This window comes from Macaca thibetana, chromosome 11, assembly GCF_024542745.1.
Source record: "Macaca thibetana thibetana isolate TM-01 chromosome 11, ASM2454274v1, whole genome shotgun sequence".
NCBI lineage: Eukaryota > Metazoa > Chordata > Mammalia > Primates > Cercopithecidae > Macaca > Macaca thibetana.
In genome coordinates this window covers 44,059,676-44,085,535 of record NC_065588.1, presented here as the reverse complement: position 1 = coordinate 44,085,535, position 25,860 = coordinate 44,059,676, and the positions used below count along the sequence as shown (strand labels likewise).

Sequence of the window (25,860 nt, the reverse complement as noted above, 5' to 3'; positions counted from 1 at the left end):
GTGCTTAGACTTGTGTTTGTATCTACTCTGGAGGTTGCTGAGGGCTGGGGTGCACCCATTGGAACAGGGGCTCCATAGGTTTTTGGGTAAAATCAGGTGTTCTGGTTTAAGAAGGTGACTTGCTGGCCCACGTGCCCCAGTGCCAAGTAAACTGTTTCTTAAGTCTGACTGCAGTTGCCTCCAAAGAAGATAGAAAAGGGTAGAGTAGCCAGGATTCCAAAAAGGAGAGCTCTCCAACCTGGCAGAGAGCCATGTGGAGAAGGTTCCAGTGCGAGACAGTATTCCTGGTACCTTGGGTCCATTTACTTCCCTCTTTTTTTTTTTTCAGGCTGACCCCAAATTAGTAGTAACAGCCCTTGGAGAGAGGCAGTGATGGGAAAAGAGGTCCCCACACTCAAGCCAGAACTGGGATGCAGGATGTTCATGTTCTGGCTTCAGTTCAGCTACTAACGGGGTGCCATTAGATACCTTTCCTCTCTCTAGGACACAAAGAGAGCTGTTCCCAGGTCTTATCTCTGTTGCTCTGGGCTCTTCTGAACTTGATGGCCCTCAGCACGGGGCCAGGGAGCGGGGGAAAAGCAGAACTTTTTCCAGGAGTTGCTATTGGAAGCAGCCCCCATTGCCAACACACACGCACACACGCACACAGCTTCTCTGGACAGACTTTATATTATGGATTATCACCACAAAACATCCCTTTGGGTCCTGGTAGCCAACACCACAGAGTTCAGGGTCATTAATTTTTCTCCTATCCAGAGAGTGCATGGTGTCCAGAATCTGTGGTTACCAGGGGAGCAAGGCGCAGAGAACCTGGCTCTGCTCCCAAGCATGAATGCTTCTGACCAGCCCCTGGGCAGGGACTGGGGAGGTGGGACAGAATTCCCAGGAGGCAGGGGACTCAGCCTGACACCGTCTCTGGGAGTGCACCCTGGAGCCCAGTCCAGAAACCTCTGGGAAGACTAGGTCCTGCAGAAGAAAGAAGAGGTACTAAGAAAGCCTGGGATTGGGGGTTACCATGTCGTGGGGAGGGGAGTTTGCCTCTGAGGCCCACCACCTTAAGAACTATGCATGCTGTGTCTCAGGCAGGTTGTCAGGAGAGAGTCATTGTATTTGATTTGCCAGTTACTAACAGATCCTGCCATGTGCCCAGTGAGGTGTTTGGTGCAGATGGCCATGGCTTCCACAGGGCACCACAGAGATCATGATAAATGGAGTGTCAAGGTAGTAGACACAGAGCGAGTGCTGCGGAAAAGGAGGAGGGGAGAGGTCACGGGGAGCTTCCCAAGGAGATGGACTTGGGCTGGACATCAGAGGATGGGCAGAATTTAAATAGGTAGAGCAGCATTTTCTGACCGAACTTTGTCACCCAAAGCGTGGGATGTTTTGAGGGCAGTCGGTGGGAGTCTCCCTGTGCCCAGGCTGCCCCTCCCCCAGCAGCGCCTGCCTGCAGGAAGTTCTCATTTCTCAGCTCTGAAGAGGAACTGTGGCTGCCTCTGTGACACAGAACCACAGGAGCACCCTGGCGGTTTCTCAAAAAATACCCCTTTTGCCCCAAGTCTGGCCAGCAGAGGGCTTCTGTGTCCACCCATACCCTCTCCAGGCAGCCTCTGGGTCTCCTGGCCTCCTGTCCCCTTGACCCTGAACTGGACAGCAAGAGGGAAAGGTGTCTGTCTTGGACAGGTGGCCTCAGGACTCATCTCTGTCTTCTCCAACCCCAGCCGGCCTCCACATCCCCTGGGGGCCTTCTGCTGCTGACCAGAAAATCTGACCAGCTATAGGTTTTCTTGCTGGGCTTAGGAACCTGAGAGAGGCACCCATTTCCAAAAGAAAAGATTTCTGTCTCAGATAATCTGGGAAAGAGGCTGAGTAGGTCCCTCCTCTGAGGAAACAGAGGCAGCAGGACATAGGATGGGGCAGTGTGAGGAAAAGGGTCTGCACTACGGGGTCCTTAGGCTGTGCACTCCTGCCCTTACCACTTCACAGTTCCCACCAGATCTGACTTGACCTCCGGGCCATGACCCAGTCCCTCCCCCACTCTGGAAACCTCTGTGTCCTCTCTTGCTCCATTCACTCCCACTTGGGAGGCTCTGAGCAGGCCAGGTTCCCTCTATCCAGGCCTGTTCCTCCCCATCTCCTCCTGTCCCCACAGCCGTCCCCCCAGCCGGGCTCTCCCACCTCTGGCCCCACCTCACCTCTCAGCCCTCTTCTTTCCCTCGAGGGTGGGGGATGGGAGCCTGGTTTGGCTGCCCAGGGAAGATCGTATCTGACCACAGGAGGGAGGGCTAAGGGCATTGCTGGGTGACTTGAGGCCTCCTTAGGTTCTTGTTCTGTCTGAGCTCAAATCATTTAGAGTGAGTGACTTGAGGAAGAGGGAGCTGGGAGCCCTTTTCACCAGCAGGGGGATTGGAGAAGTCGAATGGGGTGGGGTCTTCTCATTTTGATTAACTTCTGGTGGAGGTCCCAGGCTTTGGCGTGCTCAAGCTTGGAGTGGCAGGGAGCAGGCCTGGCTTGACTCTCTTTCCTTCCTGCTCCCTCTCCTCACCCCTCCCTGCAGCTCTTTCACTCCGTCTCTCTTCTCTCTACAGATGGGACCCAGGTGAGCCCGGGTGCCCACTATCGCAGCCCCACTGGCACAGGTAAGAGTCAAGCCCGGGGGAGCCCATGGTAGGGAGTGGAAAATGAGGGGTGGAAAGGCTGTAAGAAGGCGAGAAGCTGAGGGGTGAGAGAAGCAGGATTGCTGCCTGATCTGCCAGAGAGCCACGAGGGGGGACTCCAGGGAGGGGCGAGGAGCCGGGGTAAGAGAGGCAGCTCTGGATGCTGGCTGGGCGCAGTGCTAGGAAACACAACAGGAAAAGGAAACACAGGATGCCCTTCTTGTTCTTGCTGGGAGCAGTGAAACAGGAAGGAAAGTAAGAAGCTAATATTTATACTGACATCCCTGCCCCATGTCAGGCACCAGGCAAGGTGTGTTCTTGTGTGTGGACTCATTCAGTTCTCACGCCGGCTCTGCAAGGTGGGCATGGCAGCCCTTGCAGAGCCCTTGCTCTGCTGGAGGGGAAGTGTTCTCTCACCGTCTGCACCTCCTCCCTCTGCTGGCCCGAGCCTCCTCTGCTGCTAGTCTGCCCTGGGGAAGGACTGGACTTCCTGCTGCTGCTTTGGTTTAGGACATGCCCATGGGGCCAGGTCTGGACTAGACGCAGTCTGCCCTTCCTTCAGCGCAGCCAATAGCAACTGAGGGCCTACTGAGTGCAAGATACACAGCCTGATGCCTAATAATTCCATATAACAGGGAGAAATGGAGTCCAGGTATCCTCCTTGCTTTAGTCCTGGCTGTTGAAAAGCTAACAGGCAGGTTAGGGAGGAAGCAAACACAAATACAAAGAGAAAAAAAAAATAGTAGAATGCAATAATAATGAGAGGACACTGATTCATGAGTTTATCCATTTGTTCAAGAATCATTAATGAGCTCTGTCTCTGTGCCAGGGTACTTTCCTCGACATTTTAGGAGAGACACCGATTTATTCATTGATTCTATGTTTGTGGAGTGCCTGTCATGTGGTAGGTACTATTCTAGGTGCTGGGAATAATAAGCAATGCATGAAACCAAGTCCCCGCCCTATGGAGCTTAACTCAGACATGGTGCCTGCCCACAGATCACTGATCCTGGTATGGAACGGCCACATGATTGGAGTCCAGAAGAGGGAGGGATGCTAGACGCTGGCTGGGTCCAGGGATGAGGGAGGACTCCAGCTGAGCTTTGAGCAGAGAGTAAGATTTGGAAAAGTAGAATGTTGGGATGAGGACAGCACAGGCAGGGGGACATTGTGAACAAAAGGTCAGAGAACAGAAGAGACGTGGATTTGTGACAGGTGGAAGCTGATGGCCAAGGTGGAAGGTTCATGTTCAGATGCAGACCAAGTTGAGAGAAGCCAAGTTAGGACTACACTGTGGAGCCTCAGGAATGCTACAGCACCCCAAAAAGTATTTCCAGGGCTCCAGGCAGAGCCCATCCTGTATTCCCTTCTGCTGTGGAGGCAATGGCCATGCAGAGTGTGAGGGGGAGGGCCGATGCTGGGGGCTGCTCACAATCCGTGTGTGGCTGAAGCCACTGGTCTTCGGTCCAGGTGGCTGGCCTTGGTTCCCCCAGGCCCCTCTTGCATAATCAGGGGAGTCACCCCAGGAAACCAGGACACAGAACATGGAAGGACTGAAACCCTTCCTGGGGCAGGAGTGTTTTCGTATTCAAAACCCAGACTCAACCCAAATGAGAATCTGGATTTCTTGAGAGGCACCGTGAACAAGAGGTGGGGCATCAAAGCTGTGCATTTTCTACTGAGGGCGGCATCTGGGTGCATAGCCATCACCATCCCTCTGGGCCTCTTGATATTCGGGGGCATGGCGGGCACCTCCTTGCTGGGGTCCTGTGTTGTGTTCATGTCACAGTCAGGGAATGTTAGAGTGAATGCCCTTTAATGACAGCCTACTGCAAACCCCTCTTCTTTGCTTAGTGAGAAAGCCCCTTGAGGGGAGGTGAATTACTGAAAGTTGGTGGAAAACTGGAGTACCTGCCTTGGTAGGACCAGAACCCATGCTAGCTCTGCCCCTAGCTGGGTGACTTTGGATAGGGCCCTTCACCTCCGAGACTCAGTTTCCTTATTTAGAATAACGAGATAGTAATGCCTACCCCCCAGGGCCAGTGGGTTGATGAGGTGAGAGGGTTTTGTAGATGTTCACTCGCAAGTGCTGTAGATGTAAAGATTGTGGTTAGGAGTGGCCGGCTTGGGCCTGGAGGCTATGATTTCTGACTCCTGGACTGGTACTTTGCCACAGGCCTTTCCAGCCCTCCTCAGCCCCAATCCCTGAGGACAGTCTGTGGCTGCCCCACCGGGAGATACCCAGCTTTGGAATTGCTGAAGGAGACCTCTCCAGGAAGGCTTCTCCACTTGTGTGCCCCACCATGGGGCCGGCCTGCTCCCACCCCACCCACTTCCCCTTCTCCAGGATAAGCCCGATGCAACAGCTCCATCTCCCAGTGTGTCAGCCTCTCTGGCTGCTCAGCCCAGCCTGGTCCAGCTGGCTAGGCTGGCATGGACCCTAGTCTGGTGGCTAGTTATAAATAGCCCCTGCACCCACAGCCTTGGCAGGGTGCTTCTAGCATGGGTGCAGAGGATTCTTGAGAAGAGGCAGCCGTGCCTGCCATCCTGACCATGCCAGGCCCAGAGCCGCCGTGGAGGCACCCAGGAGCAGGCCCAAGGGCACATGGGCCCTGTGAGCTGAGGAAGCTGCCCTGGGCACAGGGTTTTGCAGGCCCAACGTGGCTGGTCAGGGCTGGCTGTAGGCTTGAGGCATCACTTTATCTCATGACTGGGGATAGAGCATGGGAGGGTGGCGACCCAGAGGGCCTGTGAGGCTTGGGGCTGGAGGCGGAACAAAGTGGGCCTGTTTGCCTGCCTGATTGCTTCCTTTGAGCCCAACTCATTAAAGGGCAGCTGGGCAAATCCTCTGATTCCAGGGAGGGATGAAGGGAGGGAGAAGGCAGGGCCAAGAATGTCCCACCATAGGACAATGTCCCATCATAGATCACCGTAGCCCTCAGCCCCAGGCCCAGGGAGGAGCATGTTTAGTGGAAGAGCACGGTGAAGTCGGAAGGCTCCATTCCAGCACCACCAGTGATACAGTGTAACTGCGTTCAGTTCTGTGACTTTTTCTCACGAGTAAAATGGAATTGATAACACCTACCTTGCAGGACCATGACAGGATTAAGTGAGGAAAACCCCATGAGAGTGTTTTGCCATTGTCAAGTGAGCCTGAGGGAGGCTGATGGAGGACCAGGCTGTAGTCATGCCCCCGAGGACAAACTTTCCAGCTTACCCTGCTCGCTCTCTCTGTCCCCAGGCTGCCCCAGGCCCTGTGCAGACACACCAGGCCCTCAGCCCCAGCCCATGGACCTGCGGGTGGGCCAGCGGCCCCCAGTGGAGCCCCCACCAGAGCCCACATTGCTGGCCCTGCAGCGTCCCCAGCGCCTGCACCACCACCTCTTCCTAGCAGGCCTGCAGCAGCAGCGCTCGGTGGAGCCCATGAGGGTAAAGATGGAGCTCCCTGCACGTGGGGCCACCTTGAGCTTGGTCCCCAGCCTCCCCGCCTTCAGCCTCCCTAGACCCCAGTCTCAGTCCTCAACTTCTTGTTCCTTTCTGGGCTGCCGGCCCTGCCCACAGCTCTCCATGGACACACCGATGCCCGAGTTGCAGGTGGGACCCCAGGAACAAGAGTTGCGGCAGCTTCTCCACAAGGACAAGAGCAAGCGAAGTAAGGAGGACACCGCCCCAGCCCAGCCCAGCCCCACCAGCCGGGTGCCTGTGGCTGCCTGTGTAGCTTGTGAGGGGTGAGGTGGGAGGGGCGCAGCCAGCTGAGCCGAGGCTTTCCCCCTGCTTGCCTGGGCTCCGCCTGTGAATGTGTGTGGGATGTGGGGTCAGGTGGGGAGTGTCTGGAGGCTTCAGGGAGGGGTAGGGCCTCGGTCTTGGCTCTTGCGCGGGGAGTCCCTGGGACGCCTCCTACTGAGGATGGGGACAGGGCAGTGGCCAGGGAGTGCCATGAGGCTGCCTGTCCACCCACCTCCAGCCCCTTCGTGACTCTGCCCCTACAGGTGCTGTAGCCAGCAGCGTGGTCAAGCAGAAGCTGGCAGAGGTGATTCTGAAAAAACAGCAGGCAGCCCTAGAGAGAACAGTCCATTCCAACAGCCCCGGCATTCCCTACAGGTAACACCCTCCTCACCTGCCCTCCTGTCCCCACATGCAGCCTCCACCCCCACCCCCGTGTTAGCCATGAGCACACACACACGCCTCCTTCCTCCCCAGCTGCCACAACCAGTCCTTAACCTTCCTCTAAACATAATGCCCCCAAGCCCCTCTCTCAACTGATACGTGCCCTCTTCTCTCTTTAAATTCTCTCCCCACCCCCACCCCACCCGAGGCCCTTCACACACACATACACACACCCTACTGGCTTTTTTTCTTGCACAGGAGCCCCTTCTCTCTTTATATTTTCCCTGAGCACAAAAATGTCCTGGTTCCCAGAGCAGGTTCCTAGTGCAGGTGACAGAGCTCCCAGTGGGCTCTTCATCTACGCACCAAGCACCTGGCTTCTATGCCTAGGTCAGAGCTCTGCACTGTAGCTGCTGGAGAGGACAGGTGGCCCACTGCTGCCACCTGGAGATGGTCCCCGTTCCTACCAGCCCCACCTTGCCCAGCCCCACAGGTCCCAGGGCTGGTGCTCAGGGCGGTGCCCGTGCAGTGTCCCCACCCCTCTGAAGCAGCCTTGGCACTCATTCTGTAGAACCCTGGAGCCCCTGGAGACGGAAGGAGCCTCCCGCTCCATGCTCAGCAGCTTTTTGCCTCCTGTTCCCAGCCTGCCCAGTGACCCCCCAGAGCACTTCCCTCTGCGCAAGACAGGTGAGCTGGACAAACAGGTGGGACCTTTCAGGCAAAGGAAGGGGGAAGGGCCTTGGACATAGGGGAGGAGTGTGCAGGGGTGGGCGGGCTGGACTGGGCCAGGCCAGGGGATCGTCGGTAGGCTAGGATCTTCGTTCTGGTTCTGCCTTCTCTTTCCTTGACTGATAGAGATGACTGGGACTGAGGGACTAAAGGATGGAAAAAAAGAAGGGTTGGGGGGGCCTGAGTGACGCTGGTGCTCCCTGCAGTCTCTGAGCCCAACCTGAAGCTGCGCTATAAGCCCAAGAAGTCCCTGGAGCGGAGGAAGAATCCACTGCTCCGAAAGGAAAGTGCGCCCCCCAGCCTCCGGCGGCGGCCTGCAGAGACCCTCGGAGGTGAGGGCCGGCTGAGCGGGTGCAGTTGCCATCCTCAAACCTGGCTGGTCTTGTCCCTTTGGGTCAGGCCCTACCTAGACAGGGGTCCCCTCCTTAGGACTGCCATGCATGGTTGTATGGGGGGTGTCCCACATACTTGCCGAAGCACGGGAGTTGGGGCTGAAACCCAGTCCCTGCTCTGTTAGCTAAGGTGACATCTCCCAGAAAAGAGGACACCCTTCAAAAAATTGTGCAGAGGTTCTGTAGGCCAAAGGTGGCCTGCCTTCTTCCTGCTCTTATGGGAAGAAAGCAGGAGGCGAGGTGCGGTGGCTCACACCTATAATCCCAGCACTTTGGGAGGCCGAGGCAGGTTGATTACCTGAGGTTAGGAGTTTGAGACCAACCTGGCCAACATGGTGAAACCCTGTGTCTACTAAAAATACAAAAATTAGCCGGGCATGGTGGTGCATGCCTGTAGTCTCAGCTACTTGGGAGGCTGAGCCAGGAGAATCGCTTGAACCCAGGAGGTGGAGGTTGCAGTGAGCCGGGATCATGCCATTGCACTCCAGCCTGGGAAACAGAGCAAGACTCCGTCTCAAAAAAAAAAAAAAAGAAAAAAGAAAAAAAAGGGAAAGCAGGAAGCAAAGGTGCCCGCTAAGGAAGGGGCTGCTCTTGGGTCTCCTGCACCAGGTGGCCTGGCTGTGCCCTCCTGCCCACCCTGGCCTCTGACTGCACTTCCCTCTCTCCCCAACCCTCAGACTCCTCCCCAAGTAGTAGCAGCACGCCTGCGTCAGGGTGCAGCTCCCCCAATGACAGCGAGCACGGCCCCAATCCCATCCTGGGCTCGGAGGTAAGGCCTTGCCGAGACTGGGCTCTCCTGGGGCAGTTCTGAGGCTCAGTCTTCTTCCAGCAAGCGGCCCTACCCGGGCTGAGGCTGCAGGGTCTGGGCAGCCCCTGCCAGAGCCTCCTGGGTGTTCTGGGGAAGGTGCGCTGGGGTAGAGGTCTGGGACCGGTGACCCTCGCCCTGCTCCCTATGGCAGGCGCTCTTGGGCCAGCGGCTGCGGCTGCAGGAGACTTCTCTGGCCCCGTTCGCCTTGCCGACAGTGTCCTTGCTGCCCGCAATCACGCTGGGGCTGCCCGCCCCTGCCAGGGTGAGTGGCTGGGGTGCCCACCCCCACTCCAAGCCCCCCCAGCTTCTTTCACTCCCTTTTCCTGCTGCCTCACCCCAACACCTTCATTGTTCTCTGCTGGAATCTTCTCCCCCATGACTTCTCCCGCCTCTCCCCCAGGCTGACAGTGACCGAAGGACCCATCCGACTCTGGGCCCTCGGGGGCCGATCCTGGGGAGCCCCCACACTCCCCTCTTCCTGCCCCATGGCCTGGAGCCCGAGGCTGGGGGCACTTTGCCCTCTCGCCTGCAGCCCATTCTCCTCCTGGACCCCTCAGGCTCTCATGCCCCGCTGCTGACTGGTGAGTCTGCTACTTCTCTAGGGAAGGGGCTGGGTCCCTGCATCCTGCTAAGGGCCAAGCTTGGGATGGGCCCATCCTTCCTCCCCATCTCTGTCCCCCTGTCCTGCGCATCACCCTGCTGCACCCTGGCTCCCCACCCTATACCCTCACTTCCTTCCATTGCTCCCTGTGGTTCCCTCCTTATTCCACCCCCCGATTCTTTCCAGTGCCCGGGCTTGGGCCCTTGCCCTTCCACTTTGCCCAGTCCTTAATGACCACCGAGCGGCTCTCCGGGTCAGGTCTCCACTGGCCACTGAGCCGGACTCGCTCAGAGCCCCTGCCCCCCAGTGCCACCGCTCCCCCACCGCCGGGCCCCATGCAGCCCCGCCTGGAGCAACTCAAAACTCACGTCCAGGTGATCAAGGTGAGAGGAATTGGGTAGTGGAGGTATTGAGGGGGTGCTTAACTGGGACCTTAGGGGCCGAAAGAAGAGGGGTGCTTAGAAAGGGCAGGGACCTGGAGGACAAAAGAAGGGGATGTGACTTCTGGGAGCCCAGAGCTGTGTGGCAGCTGGAGTCCTAGCAAGATGATTGCTGCCTGGCCCAGCGCACTACCTCCCACCCCATGCCCCTCGCTCCACCATGGCTTCTCAGCCAGGGGTCTCCCCTCCCCAGAGGTCAGCCAAACCGAGTGAGAAGCCCCGGCTGCGGCAGATACCTTCGGCTGAAGACCTGGAGACAGATGGTGGGGGACCGGGCCAGGTGGTAGACGATGGCCTGGAACACAGGGAGCTGAGCCATGGGCAGCCTGAGGCCAGAGGCCCTGCTCCTCTCCAGCAGCACCCCCAGGTATGGCAGTCCCCACCTGCCCCTCAGAAAGTGTCCTCAGAAGACTCTGGCGCCTGGCATAAGGTGGGGAAGGGAGAGAGATACGACATTAGTGCAAGAGGCAGCTCTAGGACCCATGGTTGCCCTATAAGATCCTGGGTGCTGGATCCACACCAAGGTGTAGGCACACACACACACACACATGCACACTCACACACCCATATACACACATACACACAACAGTTTGCCAGTCTCAGGTGAAGCAGGTCCCTTTTCCAGCAGGGAGTCTGGCCTTTCCTGGAGCCACACACACTCCTGCCCTGGTGTGTCTCCCTCTTTCCAGAAAGGTGGCTAGGGCCAGAGGTGGAGTGGAGCCAGGCTCCAGCATGTCCAGCAGAATGCTCTCACTGTGGGAATCAAGACCCAGTGCATTAGCTTGCCAGAGCTGTTGGGATATGTGCTATAGGCTGGGTGCCTTAAACAGCAGGCATTTACCGTCTCACAGTTCTGGAGGCTGGAAGTCGAAATCGAGGTGTTGTTAGAGTTGGTTCCTTCTGGTGGCTGTGAGTGTGAGCGCAGGGGCTGTTCCAGGTCTCTCTCCTTGGCTTGTGGATGGTCATCTTCTTCCTGTGGCTTCACGTGGTTTCCCTCTGTGTGTGTGTGTCCAGATTTCCTCTTCCTATAAGGACAACAGTCATACTGGGTTAAGGCCCACCCTAACGACCTCGTTTTAATTTGATTACTTCTGTTTGTAAAGACCCTATCTCTGAATAAGGTCATGTTTAGAGGTACTGGGGGTTGGGACTTCAGCATATAAATTTGAGGGTGGGGAACGTAATTCAATCCATGACACATGATGACAGGCCACATACACGTTCTTGAGCAGTTACACAGTCCAGGAGACGAGGACATCCTGGTCAGCGCAAGATCCAGCGCCCCTCCCCTGGTTCCTGGCTTTGGAGTCCCAAGGGCCCGGGGAGCTCTGATGGAATGAGTGGTCAGTCTGGGGTGCAAGCCTTTCAGGGGGCTGCAGGGGTCAGGGGGCTTAGAGAGTCAAAGGCCAGAGCCCCACTGGACAGCAGGTCTAGGTTTATCGTGGAATCTCTCTAGGAAAGGGGCCTGCTTGGCAGTTCCCGAGACCTCAGGCAGAAGTAGAGGGAGCAGGACCCTGAGGCACTGGAGACCAAGGCCTCATCTTTCTCCTAGGTGTTGCTCTGGGAACAGCAGCGACTGGCTGGGCGGCTCCCCCGGGGCAGCACCGGGGACACTGTGCTGCTTCCTCTGGCTCAGGGTGGGCACCGGCCTCTGTCCCGGGCTCAGTCTTCCCCAGCCGCACCTGCCTCACTGTCAGCCCCAGAACCTGCCAGCCAGGCGCGAGTCCTCTCCAGCTCAGAGACCCCTGCCAGGACCCTGCCCTTCACCACAGGTGAGACCAGGAGGAGGGTGGCAGGTGGAGGGAGGGGCTCGGCTGCATGAGTCCATGTGGGTGTCGTGGTGTCACTTGGGACGTTTTTAGAGGCCACAGAGCGCTTAGCCTTGTTAGGCCCACGCAGTACCCATGGAGCACATGGAAGAGCTGGTTATTGCATTTGGCCTTTGAGGACCAAGGCTCAGGAAATCTAAGGTGACAAAGCCTATGGTCAAATAGCAAGTAGTAGTCAAGCCAGGATAAGAATTCCAGTCTCCTGCCAATGCTCTCAGACCTTTTGAAAATGATATTTATGACTGTTTGCTCTGCTTGTAAAAAGAGCTCAGAAGTATTTTAGACATTTTGAAGAGTACAGAAAAACCTAAGAAGAAAAGAAAAATCATCAACCACTATCCCACCACCCAGAAGTAATGCCTCTGAAATTCTGCTGTATTTCAGTCCAGGCTTTGTTCTGGCCATATGTACATGTACAGATGCCATGAACACATGAACTACGTTTTGTATCCTACTTAGTTAACATATATGAATGCTTCTTGGCATAATTAGTCTTTAAAACCGAGAGTCTCATAGTATTTCATCATTGTATTTCATTTTTACTGAGGGATTCCTTATCAGTTAGACATTTAGATTACAGTTTATTTGAATTTCCTTATGCATAAATCTTTCCTCATGCTTGGGATTATTTCCCAAGGTTCACTGTAAAGGAGTAGCGTTCCTGGGTCACATGGTGTGAGCATTATGAGAGTCGTTGGTGTCCTAGACGCACAGAAATTGACCCTCCCACCCGCAATGCACAGGACCCTCCTCTGAAGACCTCCCACGGGTCAGACTGAAATAGTCACTTCTCCGAAGCTGGATTTGTCTTATCACACGGTCCAGTGTCATTGTGGGCTTCTTAGCTCCCGGTTTTGGGGTTTCCTAGGAATTCTTTCCCCTCCCAACACCCCTTGGTAACCTCTCTGGGTTCATGACACCCATGTGAGACGCTGTACGTTAGACCTCGACTTCATGCTTTGCTCTGAGCACTTGAGTGCCTGATGCTGGGCCCTCGAGTGCTGGGCCACCCAGCAGTCGTGTCCGCATGTGGGAAGGCCATGGCTCTGTGGCAGCCGTGTTGGCTGGAGCTGTGTTGGTGTGTTGGCTGCCGCCACCTGGGCAGGTGTCTGGGCATGTGTGGACAGGTGTGAGGGGCTGGGGCTGGGGCAGGGGGCAGGACGAAATGCAGGCCTGTGTGGGTGTGAGGGGTGTGTGCCTGCCCGGCTCCGTGTAGGCGCCTGCTGTGGCGGTGCTGGCATTTTCTCTGCAGCCAAGGCCATGGGGCGTGAGGACTCCCTGGGTCCCCGCTCTGACCCTTGCTCCCGCAGGGCTGATCTATGACTCGGTCATGCTGAAGCACCAGTGCTCCTGTGGTGACAACAGCAGGCACCCAGAGCACGCCGGCCGCATCCAGAGCATCTGGTCCCGGCTGCAGGAGCGGGGTCTCCGGAGCCAGTGTGAGGTGAGGAGGTGCCGGTGGGGCCCGAGGAATGGGTGGAGGGAGGAGTCATGGGAGGGGAGGGGTGGGAGGCCCTGGGGCCCATGAGAGATGAGGGGCACATGGGCTGGTGGTGATGGGAGGGAAGGGGCGAGCATGGGCTCAGAGCTCTGTGGTCCCCTGTTCAGTGTCTCCGAGGCCGGAAGGCCTCCCTGGAGGAGCTGCAGTCGGTCCACTCTGAGCGGCACGTGCTCCTCTACGGCACCAACCCGCTCAGCCGCCTCAAACTGGACAACGGGAAGCTGGCAGGTAAGGGCCTAGTGGCCCTGTCTCCCCGTGCCCACTCACCTCACCCAGCTCCCATGCACTCCTGTCCTGGCTCTGCCCGCCTGGCCGGCCTCCTCCCACGCCCTGGACGTCCCTACTCCAGCTTGCTGCCGAGCCCCTCCGCAACCCACCTCCACCTCTCCCTTCCATATTTCTCTCCCCCAATACTCACCCAGCCCTGCTATCTGGGTTCCCTGCTCCCTATTGGGCCAAAGGCTGAGAGTATTCACGCTGACGTGGGCTGGGCCTCTCCTCGCAGGGCTCCTGGCACAGCGGATGTTTGTGATGCTGCCCTGTGGTGGGGTTGGGGTAAGTGTGCCCAAGGGTCTCAGGGGGCATTGCCAGGGCTCTCAGCTCTCCTCCCTGTGGTTCTCCCAGGCCCAGCCCCTGCAGAACTTCTGCTTGTTGTGGTTCTGCCAGACAGGGTGGGCCAGGGACTTCCTGAGGTGCCCTCTGCAGCAGGAAGCTCCTTTTGGACAGGCGTGTCTCGGACCCACAGTGTCCCCCGAATGCGGAGCCCAGCCTGAGCCTCGCCCCTAGAAGGTGTCTGGCAGAGGTTGAGTGAGGTTTCAGGAGCAGGGCCAAGGCTGGGGCTTAGGATCATCTCTCCCTTCAGAGACCCCCATGATTGGGCACTGGCCGCCAGGCTGCTCTGTCTGCTCTGAAGTGGGGTACCTCAGCCTGGTCCCCAGACCTTGGGCTGCCTGGCGTGACGTCATGGTGGTGCTTCCAGTGTCCTTGGCGATCCCAGCACTTCCCTACTCCGGGACACAGCCCCAAACTCACGAGCTTTGCTTCCTCAGTCCTCACCCCTTTGTGAAGGGAGCTTCCCGCCCCCTCTGGCTCAGCTCTCCTCGCCTAACACTATCTCTGCAGTAGTTTCTCAAGCAAGGTGTGTAGAGGCAGGGGACAGAGGCCTCATTCTGGAGGGAAAGTGGGAGCTGTAGCTGGTGGGGGACTTTGGGAGGCAGTCAGTGCCCTATTCACAACTTCCCATTTCTTGCCACTTTCTGGTTTTTCCAACTGTTGTTGCTTCTGTTTTCTCCTCCCTCCTCTCCCTCTCTGTCTTTCCCTCTCTCTCTCTTTCTCCAGCCTCTTGCGACTCTCTCTGCCTTCCTCGCCTCTCTTGGTCTGCCTCGCCCTTCCCATCTCCCCATCATGCCCCCCGGCCCCTCCCTAGCCTTGAGGCCCAGGGACTGGGTTTGGGGGGCCTCCCAGCCTGGGCTAGGGGCCCTGAGTGGAAGACAGTGGTGCAGACGGCCCCTCCAGCTCCGACCGTCCCGCAGGGCCTGAGCAGAGTCAGCTGGGGCTTAAAACCCCCTCCCGGCCCAAACCCCAAGTCCCGCCCAGGTAACGCCATGCCCCCTCCCCTGACCGGGGAGGCAGGCGTGATGCTGCCAGCAGAGTGCTGGCCAGATAATGGGCTGGTGCTGGGACTTAAGCTGGGAAAAAGTCATGCTGGGATTGGGGGACACAGGAGGCCTTGCCTTTGGGCGGTGGGGCACTGGGGAGGCAGCGCTGTCTGCCCAGCTCCCTGCCCCTGGGGTCCTGGCCGTGGGGTGGGGACCGCCCCCTTGGGCCCTGGCTCCTGTGTGAAGCCTTGGATGATGCGGGCCCTGACTCTGGCTCCCGCAGGTGGACACTGACACCATCTGGAATGAGCTGCATTCCTCCAATGCAGCCCGCTGGGCCGCTGGCAGTGTCACTGACCTCGCCTTCAAAGTGGCTTCTCGTGAGCTGAAGGTAGGAGGTTTGGGTTGAAGGTGAACACACCACAAAGGAGGCAGCAGAGTGGGGTAGTGCGGAATCTAGGCCCAGAACCCCAGGCATTGCGTTCATCTTAGAAATTGCCACAGGGTTTTCGAGGGGAAATTGAGGGCTCTGGGGACCAGGTTGAGATTTAAACTGTTGGGGTACGTTCATGCAGCTGTGGGAGAGAGCTGTCTGTTGATTGACAAGCATTCTTCCTTTTTCCAGAATGGTTTCGCTGTGGTGCGGCCCCCAGGACACCATGCAGATCATTCAACAGCCATGTAAGGCTAGGGGAAGACCTGGGTGGGATGAGGTGGGGGGCAAGCCCCCAGGAACTTCCTTTAGGGACATTCTTTCTTATTCCCTGAGCTTGCTCAGGCTGGGCCAACCCAGGGGCCTGGGGAGGTGAGGGCATGTGGGGAGAATGGGCTGGCAGGAACTGTCTCTCCTTCCAGGGGCTTCTGCTTCTTCAACTCAGTGGCCATCGCCTGCCGGCAGCTGCAACAGCAGAGCAAGGCTAGCAAGATCCTCATTGTAGACTGGGTAGGTGCCTGTTCGTAGCACCCTCTGATTCGAGAGCCCTGGGGGAAAGGCCCTGAGCCTGAAGTTAAGAGATGTGGCTTCATGTCTTCGTTCTGCAGTAGCCTCTCTGAGCCTCAGTTTCCCCTTGTGTAAAACTTGAGTGAAGATAACACCCACATCACAGTTGGGAGGCCTAGAGGGGATGGTGTGTGGGAACGCATTCAGCCATCGCAAACCCCTGCAATGGGTAGGAGCTGTCATTTGAGTGTTGTCTTTTGACCTCTATTGGCTTCTTTTGGCAGATCTAGTAACTTCTGCATTTCCTGTACAGGTAGTGATGATAAGAATAATAGCAGATAACATCAGTACACCACTAATCACATCCAGACACTGATGGTTTTACACATGATAGATTTAATCCCGACTATAACCCACTTTACAGATGAAAGTGAGCACAGAGAGATTAAGTAACACACACAGTCATTCGTAAGTTGTGAGATGGATTTGAACCCAGCCCGGTTAGCTCTAGAGTGCTTGCATTTAACTGCTAAGCTATGTCCCTTCTGCACTGACAGCTGTGAAAGAGACATTTCTAAGCAGATGTTGAGAACGGTGGAGGACCTTTGCACAGTTGAGTCCCCGCATGGTCCTGTGAGTCAAGTGTAGGGCCCAGCTTTCCCTAAGAGGGATGGGGCTGGGCCTCGTGTACCTGCCACTCTGTAACCGAGCTTGGTTTCTGATCGCCTCATAACTTCATGACTTTATGCAAGACAGAGTGGTTCCTGATGTGTGTAACCCTGAACCTTTCCCTCTCCTTGCCACTAACCCCATGTCCACACAGTTACTCTCTCAGGTGGGCTGGCCTGAGATTGGGACACCTCCTCTCCTTCAGGATCTTATATTACAGCCAGCCCTGTCCAGCACAGAGAGGCCGAGGTTCAGAGCTGGGCAGTGGATTACGTGGGGCCACTCAACCATGTGGCTCTAGGAACCCCAGGTTCCTGATCCCCAGTCTGGGGTCCTGACCTCAGAATGGCCACTGACCTTGAAACCCTTCTAACCTGTCCTGGTCTCTGTCTCTCTGCCTTCCCTAATCACTGCCCATCTCCCTACACAGGACGTGCACCATGGCAACGGCACCCAGCAAACCTTCTACCAAGACCCCAGTGTGCTCTACATCTCCCTGCATCGCCATGACGATGGCAACTTCTTCCCGGGGAGTGGGGCTGTGGATGAGGTAACCGCATGTCAGGGCCACATCCTCCAGCCTCATTGACTCTCCTCCTGGCACTTACTCTGCCTCTGTCGTGATGAGCTGTGTGATCCTGGGTAGACTGCTGAGCCTCTCTGAGCCTCAACTTCCCTATCTGGAAATGAGGAGGCTGGATGAGCTGGGGTGGCAGCTCTAACAAGCTGGTGGTCCCCTTCTGGGACTCTGCTGTCCTCATGTCTCTCTTGCCTCCTGCTTTCCAGGTAGGGGCTGGCAGCGGTGAGGGCTTCAATGTCAATGTGGCCTGGACTGGAGGTCTGGATCCCCCCATGGGGGATCCTGAGTACCTGGCTGCTTTCAGGTATGTCCTCTGGGGGCCCAGAGGGGCAAGGCCACTCTCTCCTGTCCGTTCTCCCAAGAGCACCAGGGTGGAGGTGATCAGTTGGATTGTCAGCCTGTCCCCACCAGTTCCTAGACATTGTAGGTGAACACTAGTGAGAATAGGACACACAGAGAGAAGAACGCAAAAGTCAAAGCGTGCTTTGCAAAGGCATACATTACCAAGAGCCAATGTCAAACTGATTGCTGGCAGATGGGCAGTGGAGTGAGCAGAGCTGGCACATTTAGTCAGAGAAGGCTGCCTGCAGGAGGTGGGCTTTCAGCAGAAGAGCAGAAATTTAAATTGTGGAGAAAGAGAGAAAGCAGATAATGTCCATATTGGGGGAGTAACTTTAAAAAAAGTCATTCTGGAAGAGGGCCTTTAGGATTTGTTCAGGAGCCCTTATATATTTCACAGTGGGGTCCCTGCACTCCATTTGGGAAAAGAGAATTCTGGAAATGGATCTTCCAACACTTTTCTGGAGTTATCTCCATGACAGCTAATTCTATGAGAGCCCTGGGCTGGAGTTCTTGGAGTCTTCTCAGAGCCCAGGGCTATGAAGAACACCCAAGCAGACCCCAGAGTTGGATCAGGGTAGAGGGAGGCAGTTGTGGGGGAGGGCTGGAAGAGGGAGAGGATGGAGAGAATGTAGCCAGGTGGCCCAGGACCTCAGAGGACCTAGTTGTCCCCACTCACCTCTCAAGTAGTGAGTAGCTAGGTGTGGTCACCTCAGTCCAAAGGACTGAGCATTTCTAGTCCCTGAAGCTTCATGACCAGAGTCCATCTCCGCAAGGCCATGAGATTACCCTTTCCCTGTGGCTCAGGCCACTGCACCCCACAGATGCTTCCATGCACACACACGTGCACACACACATGGTCACACACACTCCTCTTTCATTCCCTCTGGTGCCCCATCCTTGGCTCTTTTCTGCCTCTTGCTAGTTAAGTCCCCTAGGGGGCTGAGTCCAGGGTGTGTGTGCCAGGGACATGGGTGGCCAGCCAAGATCAAGGAGGTCAGAGAAATCTGCCAGTTGTGCTGGGGCATTGGGAGCCTTGGAGGCCTAAGAACAGGGTGCCCCACTGCAACATTGGCAGAACCGCCCCTGGCAACCCTGCACAGTATGATGATCACCACTTCTTGTGATCTCACAGGACAGTCGTGATGCCCATTGCCCGAGAGTTCTCTCCAGACCTAGTCCTGGTGTCTGCTGGATTTGATGCTGCTGAGGGTCACCCGGCCCCACTGGGTGGCTACCATGTTTCTGCCAAATGTAAGGGAGCCTCAGCTGAGGGGGAGATATAGGGACTGAGAGCCAGGCGGTGCGGGCAGTGGGGAGGCGGTGCGGGGAGTGGGGAGGCGGTGCGGGCAGTGGGGAGGCGGTGCGGGGAGTGGGGAGGCGGTGCGGGCAGTCGGGAGGCGGGGCGGGGAGTGGGGAGGTGGGGCGGGGAGTGGGGAGGCGGGGCGGGCAGTCGGGAGGTGGGGCGGGCAGTCGGGAGGCACTCCCAAGTCAGAAAGGGAAGGTGGCAGTGGCCAGCCCAGTACTTTCAGCCTGAGGACTGGAGTATGGCAGCTGGCCCCCAGGATCTGAGCACAGCCCAGGCCCTTTCTCAGGACCAGGCTGGTTCACCATAGAGGGCTTGACCAGGTCATACTCATGGGGACTTAATTCCAGCAGGCAGGAAGCTCACCCATGGGACTCCCCACCCCAGCTGGGTTGATTCCAGGGGGGCTGGCAGCTCCTCCAGAGGAAGGGGAGAGAGGAGCAGCACTCTCAGACTAGAGGGCGCCCACTCAGCCCACTGGGCCACAGGGCCCACAGGACAGAAGGAAGAGAGGGTGCAGCTCAGTGAAAAAGACACAGGCTAGAGTCAATGACCCGAGTTCAAGTCCTACCTTGCTGCCACTTACTAGCTGTGGGGCTTTTCCCAGGCCCTTAACCTCCCTGAGCCTTGAGTGAAGCATACTAGTAGGTTTTGCACGACATTCAACGTGAAAGCACTTTGGAAATAGTGATTGATATATGTGAGTCATTCTTTATTAGGGAGGAAGCAAGCAGGGAAGCCACAGGGGTAGGGAACGGGGTCACCTCTCCACTCCCGCCCCTCCCATTTCTCCCCATCCAACCTCTAGGTTTTGGGTACATGACGCAGCAACTGATGAACCTGGCAGGAGGTGCAGTGGTGCTGGCCTTGGAGGGTGGCCATGACCTCACAGCCATCTGTGACGCCTCTGAGGCCTGTGTGGCTGCTCTTCTGGGTAACAAGGTGAGCCATCTCCCTCCCCTATCCGTGTTTCTGTCAGGCAGGTTAGCCTGGCTCTCCCAGGACTACCCAAAGAGCAGGCAGATGGGATGGCACAGGGTGGGAGTGGCCAGGCCTGAAACGAGGTAGGCGAAGCGGAAGCCTCTGTTCCAAGTTAGGTCCGGGCAGCGTCTCCTGGCCTAGGTAGAGTGTGCTTGTGGCTAGCAGGCCGGGGCCCCTGGGGTGGGAGTGAGCTGGGCCTGTGGGTCCCTGAGACTGGTGGCTGATGGACTGTTTTCTATAGGTGGATCCCCTTTCAGAAGAAGGCTGGAAACAGAAACCCAACCTCAATGCCATCCGCTCTCTGGAGGCCGTGATCCGGGTGCACAGTAAGTGTGGAGATGGGACACTCGCTGAGCTCAGACTGAGGGATCTTGGTGGTACCCTGCCCCCCGTGGCCAGAGTCCTAGGGCTCTCCAGTGCCAGCCAGGTGACCTGCTGTTGGTCTGGAGTAAGATTCCTGTGAATGACCCAGGCAGCAATGGTGAGCACCCCCGAGAGAGGGGGTGTCATCTGAGCCCTCCCGATGGACCTAGCAGGGCCCAGTGGACAGTGGCCCCTCAAGGTAGGGACTGGCCTCCATCTCTAGCTACAGCCCTAGACCACGGCCAGGTGACAAAAGGCCTGGTTCCCATCCCTCCCCTCAGTCCTGGCCACGGGGGTCTCAGGAGCTCTGCTGGCTTGGGGGCTGGGTCTTAGGATAACCCCCACATTTGTAAAGTACTTCAAATTTTCAACTTCAACTCAGTATCTATTGAGCATCTTATGTCAAGACCCATAATCTATAGTAGGGATAAAAATGAATAAAATAGATTCCCATATCAAGGGCTGGGTACAGGAGCCATGATGGTAAAGACATGGCTGATTCCTCTTACGGTGGGTACCCCCACACTGAGCCAGGTTCCAGGACATGGTTCCTCACAGCAGCAGGCAGGAGGAGCATTCCTCTGGCCTGGGCACCTATGCAGAGCGGCCGTGGTGATGGTCAGCTCTCCCACGTCGTGTTCGTCCCACCTCCCAGGCCCTGCTTTCCTGAGTGCTGGGCTGAGCACTGGTGGGGGCTGCATTTAAGTGGGAGGCCCGAGCTTGGGGCTCTGGGAGGTCACTGTGACACAGACCCTGTCTGCAGGCAAGCAGGCCCTCCTGATGCTCTCAGGAGCCCCGCACCTGTGGGGAATGAGTCAGAGGAGGTGGCCTTGCAGCCACAAGGGATGAGAGAAAGGCTGGGCACCTGCTAGGACCCCGTCACAGCCATGTTGAACCCACTCTGCTTACCCCATCAGGCTGTGGGGGAGGGGGAGCGAAGTGAGGAGAGGGGCAGGTGGGAGAGCCAACCCCAAGTGGAGGACAGGCCTGCTACTCTGGGGCCCTGGGCCTGAGACACCAACCTCAATATCCAGTCTAGGACATGGTGTGGGGGGGCTTGCTTTCTCTAACCCTTTCTGACCTGGCATCTTACGCCAGGTAAATACTGGGGCTGCATGCAGCGCCTGGCCTCCTGTCCAGACTCCTGGGTGCCTAGAGTGCCAGGGGCTGACAAAGAAGAAGTGGAGGCAGTGACCGCACTGGCATCCCTCTCTGTGGGCATCCTGGCTGAAGACAGGTAATGCCAGACCCCCCGCCCTGGGCCCACGGCCTCTCCACCGCTTCATTCCTCCCTGCTTGAAGACCCCGGGTCCCCTATGCAGCCACCCCAACCCTCCCAGGCTTCCTGACCAGGGTTGAGAGGAAGCTCAGGCCCTTCCTGCAGCCCTGGCGCTCCAGCATCCCATCCTTGTCCCTCCTCACAGGCCCTCGGAGCAGCTGGTGGAGGAGGAAGAACCTATGAATCTCTAAGGCTCTGGAACCATCTGCCCGCCCGCCATGCCCTTGGGACCTGGTTCTCTTCTAACCCCTGGCAGTAGCCCCCATTCCTGGGTCTTTAGAGATCCTGTGGGCAGGTAGTTGGGATGAGAGAACAGCCTGCCTGCCTTGACAGTCATCCCAGGGAGCCTGAGAAAATCCCTGGGTCTAGAATGGGGACTGGAGAGGACCCTGAGAGGAGGCGGGCTGGGCAGCGACCCCCACAGGGCTCTCGAGAACACATTCTCCCCTCTGGTGTGGGCCCTGGCTGTGGCCCCCATTCCTCAGGACTGCACAGAGGAGGACTGGCTCCGGCTCCGTCGGGCTCACCCTTAACCACTATTCCTGGCTCTGCAAACCCCAGACTTTGCACACAGCCCCGGGCTCCACACAGAAATGTGAACTTGGCCTCAGACAGGCTGGCCCTTCCTAGGCTCTAGGGGCTGGCGGGTAGTGGGAGCCAATAGGTCCCATATTCCTGAGTGCAGGGGGAGTCCCTCTTACCTGCTTCCTCAGATGACTCTGGAAGCTTCCCCTTACCACCGGGCACTGAGACGAAGCTCCCTGACAGCCGAGACTGGCAGCCCTCATCTGGTCTGTGCCCTCGCCAGAGGCCCCCTACATCAACCTCCTGGCGATGCCCTGGTGGAACGGATGGGTGCTCTGGGAGTCCTGTGCTTCCTGATCCAATGGTGCCAAACCCTTCATCTCCCCCAGAAGCACAGCATACCCCTGGGACCCCTCGACCACTGCCCCCTCGGGGAGCCTTCTGTTTCTGGGGTCTCCCCCACCACAGCTGACTCCCACCCCACATAGGACTAGCCTGGCTGAGGGGGAAGGGGTGGGAGAGAAGATACAGACATGGAGGAGGGGAGGCTGCTCTGGCAAAGTCTTCAAGGCTTTTGGGGGTCCAGGCCTGGGGTCAAGAAGGAAAATGTGTGTGAGCATGTGCGTGAGTGAGGAGTGTGTGTGAGCGTGTGTGAGGGGTGTGTGTGTCTTTCCTAGGACCCACCATACCCTGTGTATGTATGCATGTTTTTGTAAAAAGGAACAAAATGGAAAAAAATCTGAACAATAAATGTTTTATTTGCTTTAAAAGTGCCTCTGAAAGGCCCCCCCCGGAAGTGAGCAGTGTGCCGTCAAGTGGCTGTGCAGGGCACACAGGTGCACGGCACAGTGTGGGTCTGAGTCAGTGCCGGAGGAGGGACTAGGGTGGTCTGGGCTGCAGCCCCTCTAACTCTTTGCCCTTCGTGCCCTGCAGGAAGAACCCATTCTGAACACACCCTGGCTATCCCTGGCTGCCCCACTTTGGGGTGACAAAGAGGAGGCAGCCCTGGGCTGAGTCCACAGAGACCAGCCCTGATATGGTGGAAGTGGGGGTCGGGTGGGGGAGTGGGAATACAAGAGCTCAGCCCCAGCTCACCACGGCATCCCCAAACAGTTGTGACTCAGACACACCTGGGTTTAAGTCCCAGCTGGGAGCTCAGGTAAGTCAAATAGTCTTCTGGGGCCTCTGTTTATCAGTAGAAGGCTCCAGAAGTATACACTGTTGATGGTTCCTTCCTGCTCTGATGCACCATGCCTGATTAAGCATACATTGAGCCTAGAAGAGAGAAGGGGTGAGGCACAGGCCTGGACAAGCTCGCCCAGCCTAAGCAGAGAGGAAGGCGCCAGGCTGGCAGCACCTGCCTTTGTGGTTCTGAGTTGGCCCGGTTTTTCCAGCAGGAAGAGGAGCACCTCATTACCTTAGACCTGGCCCAAGCTCCCAGCAGCCTGGCAGGGTGTGAGGGAAGAGGTGTTAATCCGTTTCCCATCTGGCCTGGCCTCTCAGGTGTGGACACCAAATCCCACAGGGGTTGCTGCAGCTATGCCCGTGGGCATCCTTGCCCTGGCTGAGGTGTGCTAGAGAGAGGAGAGCTGGAGGAAGAGAGCTGAGCTGGTGGTTACCCCATGCCAGGAGGGCCAAGGCAAGAGGGCCTCCAGCCCCAGGAGAGAATGACCCTATCCCCTGCCCTCCAGGGCACAACTGAACTAGGGGAATGGCTTAATCAGACAGCCCGAGAACTGCCACTACCACTCCCTCCCTGCCCACTCCTCCCAAAGTCCACCTGTCCCCACAAGATTCCCACCTCACAAGCAACCACCAGAGGCTGATACAAATGGCCGCTGTATTTTTGCTAAAGTGACAGTGACACAGATAAGGCAAAGAGCTGAGGGGCAGGACACATCAGGTGGGAAGGGGGAGACCGTGCAAAATGGCAGTCTAACATAAAATCATCCTTGTAACAACAGCCCCTTCCCTCCCAAGTTAGGTGAGCCCTTGGGCCAGTGTATGGGCAGGAAAGCAGATTTGTGTCCTTCAGAAGGGAAATGTAAAAAGGTGAAAGCTCTAGTTGAAGGGCAGTGAGGGGCTGGAGTGGGAGAGAAGGTCTCTCCTGGCCGGTGGTCTGGGTGCAGTAAGGGCACTCTGAGAAGGCAGAGTGGAAACGCAGGGCTAGAAGGGCATGGGAACAGGTTTGGGGGCTCCTTCCAGCCTCTGCCATGTTGCCCCCTTCCCCAAAGCCCTTCCAGGGGCGAGAGCACATTCCCCATGACCCTGAGTCTGGCCTCATTTGGAAGTCCTCTGGGATATACGGATGCCTGTGTGTGTGGGTGAGATGGGTGAGGGGCCATGGCTATCTGGCTGTAGCACACTCATGGGAGACCAGCTCTGGGAACAACAGGATGGGGTGCTGGGATGGGGGCTTAAGAGGTCTCTGCTAGATATTCCTGAACTGACCTCCCCAGGTGCCCATCCTGGCCTTGGGAAGAGAGTGCCTAGGGCAGCAGGGATGAAAGCCCTTGCCTGCAGCATAGGTCCAGGCCTCATGGCCCTACCCCTTAACCTCTTGACTTTGTTGCCCTGGCCTTACATACAAAGATTCCTCATTGCGTGCTAAGAAAACAGATCCAGGCCGGGCACAGTGGCTCACGCCTGTAATACCAGCACTTTGGAAGGCTGAGACGGGTGAAATCACCTGAGGTCAGGAGTTCAAGACCAGCCTGGCTAACATGGCAAAACCCCGTCTCTACTAAAAACACAAAAATTTGCCAGGCATAGTGGCAGATGCCTGTAATCCCAGCTACTTGGGAGGCCGAGGCAGGAGAATTGCTTGAACCCGGGAGGTGGAGGTTGCAGTGAGCTGAGATTGTGCCACTACACTCCAGCCTGGGTGATAAGAGTAAGACTCCATCTCAAAAAAAAAAAAAAAAAAAAAAAGAAGAAAAGAAAACAGATCCATTTGAAGAGGTCTAAAGCTGCCCTCTGGACAGGCTGATGAGGAGCAACATGGCAGGATCCCCTGTCTACCACACCCAGGTCTCCCCTAAAGGGGACGGGCGGGACAGCTTCCTGGGAGACCACACTCGTCCTGCTGTGTATTTTCTGCCACAGTTCTGGGGTTCCCAGGGGGTGGGAGTAGCCTCTCCCAACGTCTCAGAGGCTGAGTCCAGGTCCTAAGGACCCCCCCGGGGTACAGAGACCTCACCCCCGGGTCAGAAATCGCTGAGGATGCTGATGTCGGCAAAATCAGCCCGGTAGCGGTGGGCATAGAGGCTGAGCAGGAAGGCCCACTTGAAGGAAATGAAGCTCCAGACACTGGAGAGGTAGTAGCTGGTGGGGTCTGTGAGGCCTGCAGGGAGAGAAGAACCGACAGTGACTTGAGCACGCCCTGCCCTCAGCCTCTGCACTGGCCACAAGGCCAGGGCCACCCTCCCCACTCAACATCCCTGCAACCTCCCGGCAGCCGAACCAACCCTTCAGAAAGAGATTGTGATGGAGGTTTTAGAGCCATGGTCCCCAACCTTTTTGGCACCAGGGACTGGTTTTGTGGAAGACAATTATTCCACAAAAAAACTGGGGGAAACGGTTTTGGGATGAAACTGTTCCACCTCAGATCGTCAGGCATTAGATCATCAGGGGCACGCAACCTAGATCCCTCGCATGTGCCTCACAACAGGGTTTGTGCTCCTAATGCCCACCCCTGACCTGACAGGAGGCGGAGCTCAGGCGGTAAGGCTTCCTTGCCCTTCACCTGCTATGCGGCCTGGTTCCTAACAGGCCACGGGCCACTACTGTTCCACGGCCTAGGGGCTGGGGACCGTTTTAGAACATTCCAGGGTTTTCAGGCAGGAGGCCGTGGGGATTAGGGAAGGGCAGGGCTGGCCAATCACAGGTCTGTATCATCCACTCTGCTTCCGTGACAAACCTGCCTTAGTGAGCATCAGACTCCAGGAAGAAGGGCCTCTGGTTACTTCCAGCCACAGCCACCAGAGGGCGCGCCCAATTCAGAGCTGGGCAGAGACTAATGGGTCCCAATATCATGGGTGCTTGTATGGGCTATGCACTGCTCAAGACTTCACATCAGTTTCACTGACTCCACCCAACTTGGGAGGTGGGGACTTGTTTTCTCCACTTGAACATAACAAAACCCGTGCCCAGGGAGGTTAAGTGATCCACCCAGTCTCTTTGGAGGTAACCTGTGGAACCAGGATGGGAACGCTGCTAA

The 25,860-nt window shown here is 57.1% G+C and overlaps 3 protein-coding genes across 16 annotated transcripts in view; 1 reads left to right on the top strand and 2 right to left on the bottom strand.

Moving 5' to 3' along the window:
- HDAC7 (histone deacetylase 7) overlaps positions 1–22,411 on the top strand; it is a 40,131-nt gene extending 17,720 nt beyond the window's left edge. For 5 of the 9 annotated variants that reach the window (XM_050746864.1, XM_050746863.1, XM_050746857.1 and 2 more), the window contains exons 2-26: positions 2,586–2,636; positions 5,896–6,083; positions 6,216–6,306; positions 6,644–6,755; positions 7,333–7,448; positions 7,697–7,822; positions 8,560–8,651; positions 8,842–8,952; positions 9,091–9,271; positions 9,478–9,674; positions 9,925–10,098; positions 11,284–11,503; positions 12,871–13,004; positions 13,169–13,289; positions 13,567–13,616; positions 14,943–15,050; positions 15,285–15,340; positions 15,515–15,602; positions 16,699–16,818; positions 17,055–17,152; positions 18,323–18,441; positions 19,302–19,435; positions 19,716–19,800; positions 20,936–21,074; positions 21,262–22,411. In XM_050746864.1, the coding sequence (XP_050602821.1) occupies positions 5,943–6,083; positions 6,216–6,306; positions 6,644–6,755; positions 7,333–7,448; positions 7,697–7,822; positions 8,560–8,651; positions 8,842–8,952; positions 9,091–9,271; positions 9,478–9,674; positions 9,925–10,098; positions 11,284–11,503; positions 12,871–13,004; positions 13,169–13,289; positions 13,567–13,616; positions 14,943–15,050; positions 15,285–15,340; positions 15,515–15,602; positions 16,699–16,818; positions 17,055–17,152; positions 18,323–18,441; positions 19,302–19,435; positions 19,716–19,800; positions 20,936–21,074; positions 21,262–21,307 (2,859 nt within the window). In that variant the 5' untranslated portion in view covers positions 2,586–2,636; positions 5,896–5,942 and the 3' untranslated portion in view covers positions 21,308–22,411. The other 4 variants (XM_050746858.1, XM_050746856.1, XM_050746860.1 and 1 more) reach the window with 4 other exon arrangements.
- The window catches only part of TMEM106C (transmembrane protein 106C), a 259,203-nt gene that overhangs the window by 169,571 nt on the left and 63,772 nt on the right, over positions 1–25,860 (bottom strand). The gene's annotated exons all lie outside the window — the stretch shown is intronic.
- SLC48A1 (solute carrier family 48 member 1) overlaps positions 22,380–25,860 on the bottom strand; it is a 1,155,028-nt gene continuing 1,151,547 nt past the window's right edge. For all 6 annotated transcript variants that reach the window (XM_050746966.1, XM_050746963.1, XM_050746964.1 and 3 more), the window contains one exon: positions 22,380–24,984. In XM_050746966.1, coding sequence (XP_050602923.1) covers positions 24,848–24,984 — 137 coding nt within the window. In that variant the 3' untranslated portion in view covers positions 22,380–24,847. The remainder of the gene's footprint in view (positions 24,985–25,860) is intronic.